This window comes from Oryctolagus cuniculus, chromosome 11 (assembly GCF_964237555.1).
Source record: "Oryctolagus cuniculus chromosome 11, mOryCun1.1, whole genome shotgun sequence".
Lineage (NCBI taxonomy): Eukaryota > Metazoa > Chordata > Mammalia > Lagomorpha > Leporidae > Oryctolagus > Oryctolagus cuniculus.
The window spans coordinates 39,042,261-39,055,506 of NC_091442.1; the positions used below are offsets into that span (position 1 = coordinate 39,042,261).

General features: G+C 37.5%; 1 protein-coding gene across 5 annotated transcripts in view; it reads left to right on the forward strand.

The window, feature by feature from the left end:
• Positions 1–13,246, forward strand: part of MACROD2 (mono-ADP ribosylhydrolase 2) — a 2,173,823-nt gene that overhangs the window by 95,086 nt on the left and 2,065,491 nt on the right. For all 5 annotated transcript variants that reach the window (XM_051846213.2, XM_051846214.2, XM_008256366.4 and 2 more), the window contains one exon: positions 10,994–11,101. In XM_051846213.2, the coding sequence (XP_051702173.1) occupies positions 10,994–11,101 (108 nt within the window). The remainder of the gene's footprint in view (positions 1–10,993; positions 11,102–13,246) is intronic.

Below are 13,246 nucleotides of genomic sequence, written 5' to 3' on the forward strand. Positions count from 1 at the left end.
CCTTCATCCCTCTGTCTAATCTGCCATGATTTCTTTCTACTTCAACTCCCTCCAGCTACTTGAACTTTAAGTTCCTTGTTCCCTCACTGGGGGTTGTCAGGGGTCTCAGGAAACCCCACAAGAACTACCTGAAGCTGAGAAGGAAAAAAGACTAATTGGAAACAGACTGGACATTTTATCTACCCGAATGGTTTTTGGAGATATCCAGACAGCTGTTTGATGTCATTCTATTCCCTAAAATTTAGTCTATAGCCTTAATAAGATTGCATATCAGGGAAAATGAAAAAAAAAAATCTTAAAAGTCTTCTCCACACAAACATTATTACAAAGCATTAACCTTCATATTGAAACAGTAACCTAACTTGTTCCATATTCCAGAAACACAGATAAAAATATAAAATAGACCAGAGAGTATATTACATATTACTGTATGTTTACTTGACTTGTGGCTAAAATTTTACAATGAAAGCTGTAAGATCTGTGTTTGTATCTGGCTATCTATTTACATGTGCATGTAGATATATGCTGTGTATATGGTAAAATTTTCTACCTCTGGTTGTTATTACCCACGTAACTCATAACATCTGTAAAGGAGCTCTATTCAAATTGGCTTGGATATAATGAGCACTTTTAGAAAGTAAATATTCTCCAAACTCTCAGAAATGTAGAAATTAACCCAAATGATTTTTAAAACTTTAAGTGTTTTTTTAAAGTTAATATGACTTTGCCAAATAAACTTAATATGATATTATTGGTTTAATAGCAATTGGTTATATCTTCTGAGTTATCAGAATTAGGGTAGGGGCCGGTGTTGTAGCGTAGCAGGTGAAGCTGCTGTTTGCAGTGCCAGCATCCCATCTGGATGCTGGTTTGACTCTCAGTGCACCACTCCTCATCCAGCTCTCTGCTATGGCTTGGGAAAGCAGTAGAAGATGACCCAAGTCCTTGGGCCCCTGTATTGCATGGGAGACCCAGAAGAAGCTCCTGGCTCCTGGCTTTGGATTAGCAGAGCTACAGTTGTTGTGGCCATCTGTTGAACCAGCAGGTGGATGATTCTCTCTCTGCCTCTGCCTCTCTGTCACTTTGCCTTTCAAATAAAATAATAAATAAATCTTTTAAAAAAATAATTAGGGTAATGTGGACATATATCACACTTGAGTTTACTAGTAAAATAGACTTGTATAATATCCAATAGATACTTAAGATTATAAAAATTATACATTCAACTTAAAAAATATACAAGTAAATTTTCAGTAAAATGAATTTCTTTTCATTCATTTTTACAATAAACAGTAGTGAAACAAAAATTTATGTACTTCACTTTTTTAGGTTTTTGCTTTTAAAGTACTTTTAACTTTAATGTGTTGTAAAAATAGTTATTAGGGAAGTAACTTGAGATAATGGCTACCTTTGTTTAATATTATGATGTATTTGCCTAGAAATAGTTTACAAAATCTGTTAGTAATGTGTAACCTTAAACCTATGCTAGACTAAACTAATAAATATTCACTAAAATTTAGATCATTTCTAGCTAATAGAAACTTTTAAAACAATTATTGAATATAAGTTTAAATTGTCATATTTTGACTTCTTATTTTTTATAACATAAACAAGCCGATACATTTGGGTCTCTTAATAAAGTATTCTTTTGCTACATTGAAAAACTGTACTTTAAAGGAACATAAAATTTGAAACAGTGTATTCATAAAATTTGCTAGTCTTCTATAGAATGCTGGTATATGACAGACAATTCACATTTGTCTATTTAGTTTTCCCTGTGAAATAAGTGGTACTGATAGTTAAAAAAATTGTATGTGTAAATGAAGCTATTAAAATAATACTGGTGAAGAGAAACAATTCTATGTGCAATACATTTGAAGAATTAACATAAATGCCTAACTGGTTAGTTACCATTCTTTCTGGAATTATGTAAATAATCAGGCCAAATCAAATGAAATAACATACATTTTCTTCCTTTCATTTTTTTTAAAGATTTATTTTATTTATTTGAAAGAGTTTCAGAGAGAGGTAGAGACAGAGAGAAGTCTTCCATCCACTGATTCACTCCCCAGATGGCCGCAACTGTTGGAGCTGCGCAGAACTGAAGCCAGGAGCCAGGAGCTCCTTCTGCGTCTTCGGTGTGGGTGCAGGGGCACAAGGACTTGGGCCATCTTCTACTGCTTTCCCAGGCCACAGCAGAGAGCTGGATCAGAAGTGGAGCAGCTGGGACTAGAACTGGTGCCCATATGGGATGCCGGTGCTTTAGGCCAGGGCTTTAACCTGCTGCACCACAGCGCTGGCCCCTCTTTTTTTTTTTTTTTTTTTTTTTAAGATTTTATTTTTAATTTGAGAGTTTGAATTAACAGTCAGAGGGGGGGGGGGGGGAAACACAGAGAGAATGGTCTTCCATCATCTGCTTCATTCCCCAAATGACCACTATGGATGGAACTGAGCTGATCTGAAGCCAGGAGCCAGGAGCTTCTTCCAGGTCTCCCACGTGGGTACAGGAGCCCAAGGACTTGGGCCATCTTCTACTTCTTTCCCAGGCCATACCAGAGAGTTGCATCAGAAGAGGAGCAGCTGGGACTAGAACCGGTGCCCATATGGGATGCTGGCGCCACAGGCGGAGGATTAACCTGCTGCACCATGACGCTGGTCCTGTGATTTCATTTTTTCAAAAATTATTATGTGGGAGAGGGAAAGGGGAGGGTTGCGGGTAGGAGCGAAGTTATGTGGGGGGAAGCCATTGTAATCCATCAGCTGTACTTTGGAAATTTATATTCATTAAATAAAAGTTAAAAAATAAAAAAATAAAAATTATTATTTGAAAGGCAGAGTTACGGGGTTGGGTTGGGGATCTATCTATCTATCTTTCATATACTGGTTCACTCCCCAAATGGCCATAACAGCTGGGGCTGGGCCAGGCTAAAGCCAGGAGCCAGGGACTAGGAATTTCTGAGTCTTGCACATGAGTGCAGGGATCCAAGCACTTGAGCCATCTTCCTTTGCTTTCCCAGGCACAGTAACAAGGAGCTGAATCACAAGTGTAGCAGGTAGATCTTGTATGGGCAGCCATATGGGATGCCAGTGTTGCAGGTGTTGACTTCACCTACTACACCACAACACTGGCCCCAAATGGTATTTCTAAAGTTTTGTTTCAGCAAGGTCATTATTGATGTATAAAACTGCTCCTTCTTTTGTATATTGATTTTGTATTCTGTGATTTTACCGAACTGGTTTATCAGTTCCAGCAAATTTTTGGTGAAATGTTTAGGTTTTCCTGTGTACAACATTATATCTTTTGCAAACATGAATATTTTGACTTCCTCTCTTCCAATTTTCATGCCCTTTATTTCTTTCTCCTCCCTGTATATTAACTAGCACAAATAAGAGAAAACGTGATGATGTTTTTCTTTTTTGGGTCTGGCTTATTGTACTTAGCAAAATGATCTCTAGTTGCATCCCTTTTGTTGCAATTGTCAGCATTTCTTTTTTTTTTTTTTTTTGACAGGCAGAGTTAGACAGTGAGAGAGAGAGAGAGAGAGAGAAAGAGACAGAGAGAAAGGTCTTTCTTCCATTGGCTCACTCCCCAGATGGCCGCTACGGCCTGTGTGCTGCGCCTATCTGAAACCAGGAGCCAGGTGCTTCCTCCTGGTCTCCCATGAGAGTGCAGGGCCCAAGCACTTCGGCCATCCTCCACTGCCTTCCTGGGCCACAGCAGAGAGCTGGACTGGAAGAGGAGCAACTGGGACAGAATCCGGTGCCCTGACTGGGACTAGAACCCAGGGTGCCGGCGCCACAGGCAGAGGCTTAGCCTAGTGAACCGCAGAGATGGCCAGGATTTCATTCCTTTTATAACTGAGTAATAGCCTATCATGTATATATAGCATGTTTTCTTTATCCAGTCATTAGTTGATGAGCAGCTTGGTCAGTTCTATATCTTAGGTATGGTGAATTGAGCTGCTATAAATATGGGAGTGCATGTAACCCTTTTGTATGCTGATTTCATTTGCTTTGGAAATAGTCCCAGGAGTAGGATAGCTGGGTCATATGGTAGATCCATTTTTAGTTTTCTGAGGAGTCTCCATATTATCTTCCATAATGGTTGTACCAGTTTACATTCTCGCCAGTAGTGTGAGGTACCTTTTTCTCCACATCCTCGCCAGAATTCGTTGTTTTGATTTTGGGCTGAGATGATACCTCATTGCGGTTTTTATTCGCATTTGCCTGATGGCTAGTGATCCTGAGTATATTTTTGTGTGGCTATTGGCTATGTGTATTTCATTCTTTGAAAAATGCCTGCTCATATTCTTTGCTCATTTCTTAGCTGGATTATTTGTTTTGAAATTCCAAATATTTTTTGATAGTATTCCTTTATTGAATTCATAGTTTGCAAATATTTTCTCCTGTTCTTTTGGTTGCCTCTTCATTTTGTTAATTGCTTCCTTTCCTGTCCAGAAGCTTCTTAGCTTGATGTAATCCCATTTGTCTAGCTTTGCTTTTATTGCCTGTGCTTCTGGGTTTTTATCCAAGAAGTCTTTGCCTAGGCCAATGCCCTGCAGGATTGCCCCTATGTTCTAATCTAGTAATTTGATGACTCCAGGTTTTAGGTTTAAATCCTTGATCTACCGTGAGATGATTTCTGTATAGAATGAAAGGTAGGGGTCTTATTTCAAACTTCTGCATGTAGAAATCCAATTTTCCCAACACCATTTATTGAAGAGATTGTCTTTTTTTTTTTTTTATTTGACAGATAGAATTAGACGATGAGAGAGACAGAGAGAAAGGTCCTCCTTCCGTTGGTTCACTCCCCAAATGGCTGCTACGGCTGGAGCTGTGCCGATCCGAAGCCAGGAGCCAGGTGCTTCTTCCTGGTCTCCCATGTGAGTGCAGTGGCTCAAGAACCAGGGCCATCCTCCACTGCCTTCCCGGGCCACAGCAGAGGGCTAGACTTGAAGAGGAGCAAATGGGACTAGAACCAGCACCCACATGGAATGCCGGTGCTGATTGTCTTTTCTATAGGGAGTGATTTTAGTTCTTTTGTCAAAGATTAGCTGGTTGGGGCCGGCACTGTGGCACAGCAGGTAAGGTCACTGCCTGCAGTGCCGGCATCCCATGTGGGCACCAGTTCAAGTCCCAGCTGCTCCACTTCTGATCCAGCTCTCTGCTGTGGCCTGGGAAAGCAGTAGAAGATGGCCCAAGTGCTTAAGCCCCTGCACCCTCATGGGAGACTGGGAAGAAGCACCTGGTTCTTGGCTTTGGACCAGCACAGCTCCAACCATTGCGGCCATTTGGGGAGCGAACCAATAGACGGAAGACCTTTCTCCCTGTCTCTCCCTCTCACTGTATGTAACTCTACCCCTCAAATAAATAAATAAAATCCTTTAAAAAACATTTAAAAAGAAAAAAGACTAGCTGGTTATAGATGTGGGCTTTAATTTTTGGAGTTTCTGCTTTGTTCCATTGGTCTACGTGCCTCTTTTTGTGCCACTACCAGGCTGTTTTGATTATAACAACCCTGTAATATGCCTTGACATCTGGTATTAAGATACATCTGGCTTTGTTTTATTGTTTAAGATTACTTTGGCTATTTGGGGTCTTCTATGTTTCCATATCAATTTTGGGATTTGTTTTTCCTGTGAAAAATAATTCTCTGAAAATTGTATTTTGATTGGAATCACATTGAATCTGTAAATTGCTTTCAGTACTGTGGACATTTTGATTATATTAATCATTATAATCCATGCACATGGAAGATCTTTACTTTTTGGGTATCTTCTTTTATTTCTTTTATTAATGTTTTGTAATTTTCATTGTAGAGGTCTTTTATATCCTTGGTTAAATGTATCCAAAGGTGTTTATTTTTTTTGGTAGCTGTTGTGAATGTGACTGAACTTACAAATTCTTTCTCACCTTGAACTTTGTCGATGTATTAGAATGTTATTTATTTTTTGTGTTGAGTTTATTCCTGCAACTTTGCTAAACTGTGAGTCCTAATAGTATTAATGGAGTCTTTTGATTCCCCTGTATCAAGGATCATGTCATCCGCAAACAAGGATAATTTGACTTCCTCCATTCTGATTTGTATACATTTTGGTTTCTTTTTCTTATGTAATGGCTTTGGCTAAAACTTCTGACATATATTGAATGATAATGATGAGGGTAGGCATCTTTTGTTTTTGAGATATTCTAAGACTTTGTCTTCTAGGTTGGATATTCTTTGTTTCTTCTGCCTCACCAATTCTGTTGTTAAGGCTTCCACTGCGTTTTCTATTTGACATATTGAATTCTCTCTCTCTCTCTCTTTTTAATTTGAAAGGCAGAGTTACAGAGAGGCAGAAGCAGAGAGAGAGAGAGAGAGAGAGAGAGAGAGAGGTCTTCCATCCACTGGTTCGCTCCCCAAGTGGCTACAACATCCAGAGCTGGGTCGATATGAATCAAAGAGCCAGGAGCTTCTTCCAGGTCTCCCATGTGGGTGCAGGGGCCCAAGGACTTGGGCAATCATCTGCTGCATTCCCAGGCCATAGCAGAGAGCTGGATCAGAAGTGGAACAGCTGGGTCTTGAATGGGGGCCATTATGGGATGCTGGCACTGCAGGTGGTGGCTTTACCAGCTATGACACAATGCCGGCCCCCAGAGGTTTTTTGATGGGCATATTTTTGGGGAGCAAGCATTATTCTAAGTGTAATGAATTCATGTTAACTGTGAATAAGACTGTATTTTATAGATCGAGGTGTTGAGTATGAAGAGAATGAATAATTTGTTCAAGGTCACCCAGCTATTAATTGACAGAATTAGGATATGAACAGATCAGTCTGGTAGTAAAATCTGCTCTTAACTTACTGCCTGACAAGGGAAAACAGTACCAGAGAGTCCCTGAGGTGGTCATTTCACCTGTCAATGTTTAGATTTTGAGGTCTTCATCTTTTAACACACAATTTTCTCACATTATTTTCCTCATCCTTATTGTTATGCTCACCAGTGAGTATTTTGATCCTATTCTTTAAAGGAAAGAAGTGTTTGCTAAGAAGGGGATGCTTTTTAGGCAGAGAGAAGAAGGGTCACTTTTGTGGCTATGGGTTATTTCCTCAGTCTTGGCTAATTTTTTTCTTTAGTTATTGGGGCCCAAATACAATTTAGGTGACGCATAGCATATCACATTTAATCACCTAGGTACTGCAGAATTACATGCTCATTTGAAAGTTTCTTAGTGCATTAATAGCATTGTTTGGCCATAAAAGGCTTGCATTAATCATAAATACTTGAAAAAGTTTATGATTTGTAAATGAGCTTCCCTAGAAATATATTTAAAAACCTTTTGAGGACATTAAAGATCTCTACGATTTGAATTACAAAATCTTAAAGAAAGAAATAGAAGAGGATACCAAAAAATGGAAAAATCTTCCATGCTAATGGATTGGAAGAATCAATATCATCAAAATGTCCATTCTCCCAAAAGCAATTTATAGATTCAATGCAATACCAATCAAAATACCAAGACGTTTTTCTCAGATCTGGAAAAAATGATGCTGAAATTCATATGGAGACACAGGAGACCTCGAATAGCTAAAGCAGTCTTGTACAACAAAAACAAAGCCGGAGGCATCACAATACCAGATTTCAGGACATACTACGGGGCAGTTGTAATCAAAACAGAATGGTACTGGTACAGAAACAGATGGATAGACCAATGGAACAGAATAGAAACACCACAAATCAATCCAAACATCTACAGCCAACTTATATTTGATCAAGGATCTAAAATCAATTCCTGGGCCGGCGCAGCGGCTCAATAGGCTAATCCTCCGCCTGTGGCGCCGGCACACCAGGTTCTAGTTCTGGTAGGGGCGCCGGATTCTGTCCCGGTTGCTCCTCTTCCAGGCCAGCTTTCTGCTGTGGCCCGGGAGTGCAGTGGAGGATGGCCCAGGTACTTGGGCCCTGCACCCACATAGGAGACAAGGAGAAACACCTGGCTCCTGGCTTCAGATCAGCGTAGTCCGCAGGATGCAGCGCACCGGCTGTAGGGTAGTCAAAGCCAAAATTAACTTTTGGGATTGCATCAAAATGAAAAGTTTCTGTATGGCAAAAGAAACAGGAAAGTGAAGAGGCAACCGACAAAATGAGAAAAAATATTTGCAAACTATGCAACAGATAAAGGGTTAATAACCAGAATCTACAAAGAGATCAAGAAACTCCACAAAAACAAAACAAACAACCCACTTAAGAGATGGGCCAAGGACCTCAATAGACATTTTTCGAGAGAGGAAATCCAAATGGCCAACAGGCACATAAAAAATGTTCAGGATCACTATCAATCAGGGAAATGCAAATCAAAACCACAATGAGGTTTCACCTCATCCAGGTTAGAATGGCTCACATACAGAAATTTACCAACAACAGATGCTGGAGAGGATGTGGGGAAAATGGGGCATTAACCCACTGTTGGTGGGAATGCAAACTGGTTAAGCCACTATGGAAGTCAGTCTGGAGATTCCTCAGAAACCTGAATAGAACCCTACCATTCAACCCAGCCATCCCACTCCTTGGAATTTACCCAAAGGAAATTAAATTGGCAAACAAAAAAGTGGTCTGCACCTTAATGTTTATTGCAGCTCAATTCACAATAGGTAAGACCTGGAACCAACCCAAATGCCCACCAACAGTAGACTGGATAAAGAAATTATGCGACATGTACTCTATAGAATACTATACAGCAGTCAAAAACAATGAAATCCGGTCATTTGCAAAAAATGGAGGCATCTGGAAAACCTCATGCTGAGTGAAATAAGCCAGTCCCAAAGGGACAAATATCATATGTTCTCCCTGATCGGTGACAACTAACTGAGCACCAAAAAGAAAACCTGTTGAAGTGAAATGGACACTATGAGAAACAGTGACTTGATCAGCCCTTGTCCTGATTGTTGATGTACAATGTAATACTTTATCCCTTTTAGTATTTTTTTTGTTCTACTTAATACTATTGGTTTAATTCTGTAATTAACACACAATTATTCTTAGGAATTTAAATTTAAGTGAAAAGTGATCCCTGTTAAATAGAAGAGTGGGATTAAGAGAGGGAGATGTACAATTTGGGACATGCTCAATCCGACTTGCCCTAAACAGTAGAGTTAGAAACGCTCCAGGGGATTCCAATTCAATCCCATCAAGGTGGCATGTACCAATGCCATCTCACTAGTCCAAGTGATCAATTTCAGTTCACAATTGATCATACTGATAGGACTAAGAGTCAAAGGGATCACATAAACAAGACTAGTGTCTGCTAATACTAACTGACAGAAACAAAAAGGGAGAGAAGGATCCAACATGGGAAGCAGGATACACAGCATACTCATAGAATGGCAGATGTCCTAAACAGCACTCTGGCCTCAGAATCAGCCCTTAAGGTATTTGGATATGGCTGAAGAGCCCATGAGAGTATTTCAGGCATGGAAAGCCAAGACACTCTGACAAAAAAAACAAAACAAAACAAAAAAACAAAAACAAAAACAAAAAAACAAAACAAAACAAAACACAAAAAAACAAAAACAAAACCAAAAAAACACCTCTAAATGAAAGGTCTCTGTGAGCGAGATCCCACTGGGAAGAACAGGGCATCAAAGAAGGAGGTACCTTTCTCTGAAGGGAGGAGAGAACTTCCACTTTGACTATGACCCTGTTGGAATAAGATCAAAGTCGGGGAACTCAAAAGGCTTCCACAGCCTTGGCAACTCATGACTAGAGCCTAGGGAGATTACTGATGCCATAAACAAGAGTGTCAATTGTTAAGTCAACAACAGGAGTCACTGTGCACTTACTCCTCATGTAGGATCTCTGTCCTTAATGTGTTTGTTCAATGTGATTTAATGCTATGACTAGTATTCAAATAGTATTTTTCACTTTGTGTTTCTGTGTGGGTGCAAACTGTTGAAATCTTTACTTAATCTGTACTAAATTCATCTTCTGTATATAAAGAAAATTGAAAATGAATCTTGATGTGAATGGAATGGGAAAGGGAGCAGGAGATGAGAGGGTTGGGATGGAAGGGAAGTTATGGGGGGGAAGCCATTGTAATCCATAAGCTGTACTGTGGAAATTTATATTTATTAAATAAAAGTTTAAAAAAAACTTTTGATGCATAGCAACTACATTTATTTTATAATACTGATATATAGCTTTGTTTAATAGGTTTTTCTTAATATTATAAATTGTTAAAGATGATTGAAAATTAAAGTTTTAGTATTGCTTTAGAACACTTAATATATATACATTTTTTACTGTTGAAAAGTCAGAATTGAATTTCTTTTTTTTAATTCCCAAAGAAGCCTTTATTTAAGGCATACAAACTTAATACATTTTATAAATACAAATTTAGGAATATTTTAGAATGTAATATTTTTGGTTTGTTTTCCATATAATAACTTTTTATCTGTTGTGTTCAATGGAGTTATTTCTCTTTTAAATCCAGCAGTACCCTGAGAATGAACGCTTAAATATTTTCTGGTAAGAAACAGCTTCACAAATTCAGATATTCTTCAAATATTCCTTCCTGAAAGATAGCTTGAGCCTTAAGAGTAGCAAAAAGCTGAACCTAAATGTTTTTGTGCTCAAAAAATATTTTCTTCAAGAATGCTATTTTAGGGAACAAACAAAATAGAAATAAGCTCCTTCACTGTGAAAATTTATTTTGTCTTGGTTTTGCAAATGGTACATAATTGGATTTTGGAATTTTTAAATTGATTAATAAAGGTTGAACATTTTGCTTACCAATATAATATGCCCAAATTTATTAAATACCCAATTTGTATGTGATAATGCATTTCTATTGAGGAATACAAAATAATGGAGGATAATCCATACCCCTGGTACTTCCAAACTTATTTTCCATTGTTTTATGTTACAGAGTATCACACATTGGCTTTTGTTGTCTTGATTGAAAAGTTGCTTTTAAGAAATTAAGAATGCTACTGTTAATGTGCATCACTTTCTATTACAGAAGAGAGTGCTCAGGAAACATCACAAGTGAAGAAAAGTTTGAGTGAAAAAGTTTCTCTCTATAGAGGTGACATCACATTGCTAGAGGTAGATGCCATAGTCAATGCAGGTAAGTAATTGATTTTTCTTTGGTATATTTGTTACATGAGTCTTTATTACATAATTTTTTTTTTCACGAACAACAATTTTGGGAAAGCATCCTTTCTGGTCTAGAACTGTCTCATGTATTTACCTTCTTGATTAAAATCATTGGGGATTTATTATGTTTGTATTGCAATTAATGTGCTGTCAACAGCGCCCTCTAGAGGGAAAAGTACTGATTGTTGCATTGTTAAAAAGAAATCTTGCTGCTGTGCTTGAGTTAATAATTGGCCAACATAAATACAAGTTCTTCAAGGTGTTTTTTGTTTTGAGTAAGTTGTAAAGAGATGATTAAACTAAATCAGACAAAAGTGAAGTATAAAGAAATGGTGTCTGTGATTTCAAAGTCTGTTGTTCAATTTCAGATTTTCATTTTCATTATGAAATACTTTGTTTTAGTAGGCATATCTTAAATAATTATATAATTTTCTTATTTGAACATTGGGAAAGTACTATAACATTATTGATGGCAGTTTGTATCTAGATATCTAAAAATTGGGTAATTTTTACTGAACTAAAAGAAAGTTATTATAAGCAGAAAAATATCATTAACTGTCCTATTACTATTTTGTTTCTTTCATGTTTTGTCTTGCCCTTGCCTGTATATGTAACTTTTTCAAAGCTGTCACATAATGTACAAGGGCGTGATAAATTAATATTAAGACAAGTAGTAGCTTTTTCCTCATTCCCAAAAACCATTTGGCACATTTAGATGCAATCATCTGCCTGTGATAATTGTAATTTGGCCATATTCTGCATCTCATAAGATCAGCCTCAGCAAGTTCCTGGGTAGATAGAAAAGAGATGCCAAAATGAACAGTGCAATGGCTCTAATTTACAGCTTTCTGCTGTGCAGTTTGTTTGCCTGGTGTGGAAGGAAAGGAACAGCTGTTAACCTTTAGGTGAACAAGGCAACTTGACAGGAAACTCCTGAGCTGCCTGTAGAGAGAGAGTAAGAGTGCCCCCAGTCAATGTGCCAAAGCAGTTCAGTCATCACTTTCTCTCAGACTTCTGTGATTCTCTCTGTATAACCACATTATTACACTGCGACATTTGGTCTGAGTTGCTATGGATGAAATGATTTGATATTTTAAATTTCTTCCTAATAAAGTACCTTGTGACCATCCTTAAGTTTTAAAAAAAGTGACCCCGGTTTATCTATCTATTTACACACACATATATGTTTCCTTGCTATTAAATTATTTGAGTGACATATATTTTATATATTAACTCTTTATTGGATATATGGTTTGTAAATAATTTCTCCCATTTTGTGGATTGTCTGTTCACTTTGATTCTTAAGTTTTGCAGAAAAATTTTAGTTTAATGCCATCTTGTTGGTCTAATTTTGATTTTGTTTCCCAAAATGTTGAACTCATAGAAGTAGGGAGTAGAATGATCATTCAAGTCTAAGGGGAATAGGAAGGGAAGGAATAAGGATTTGTTAATCAAAGGGTACAAAGTTTCAGATAGACAGGAGGAATAGGTTTTTAGAAGTATTGCACAGCAGTGACTTATAGTCAATAATAATATATTGTACATCTTATATGTGTCAAAGTAACTAACAGTAAATTTCAAATGCCTCACCATAAAAATATGAGAGGTAATTGGAGTGATGGATATATTAACTAGTTTGATGTAATCAGGCCACATTGTATACTTTATCAAAATATCATACTGTATACCATAAATAAATACAATTACTATATGTTGATCAAAATCCTTTAATATGATGAATTAAAAAATGTCATATAAATGGAATCCTACTACATATAACCTATTTTCATTTAATCAATGCTCTTGAGTTCCCCATTCAGATTATTGCATGTACCGATAATAGTTCTTTCCATTTTTTTCTTTGCTGAGTATCAGTCCATTGTGTGGTTCTACCAGAATTTGTTCAACCATTCACCCATTGAAGGACATTATCTTTAGAGTATTTTCCTATTAGCCGTAAAGTTGCTGTGAACATTCATGTACAGGTTTGCATTTGTCCATAAATTTTCATTTCTCTTGGATCAACACGTAAGAGTGTGATTGTTAGGTCATATGATAAGTACACGTTTACTTTTGTGATAAATTATGAAACTCTTTTCCACAGTGGCTCTTACAT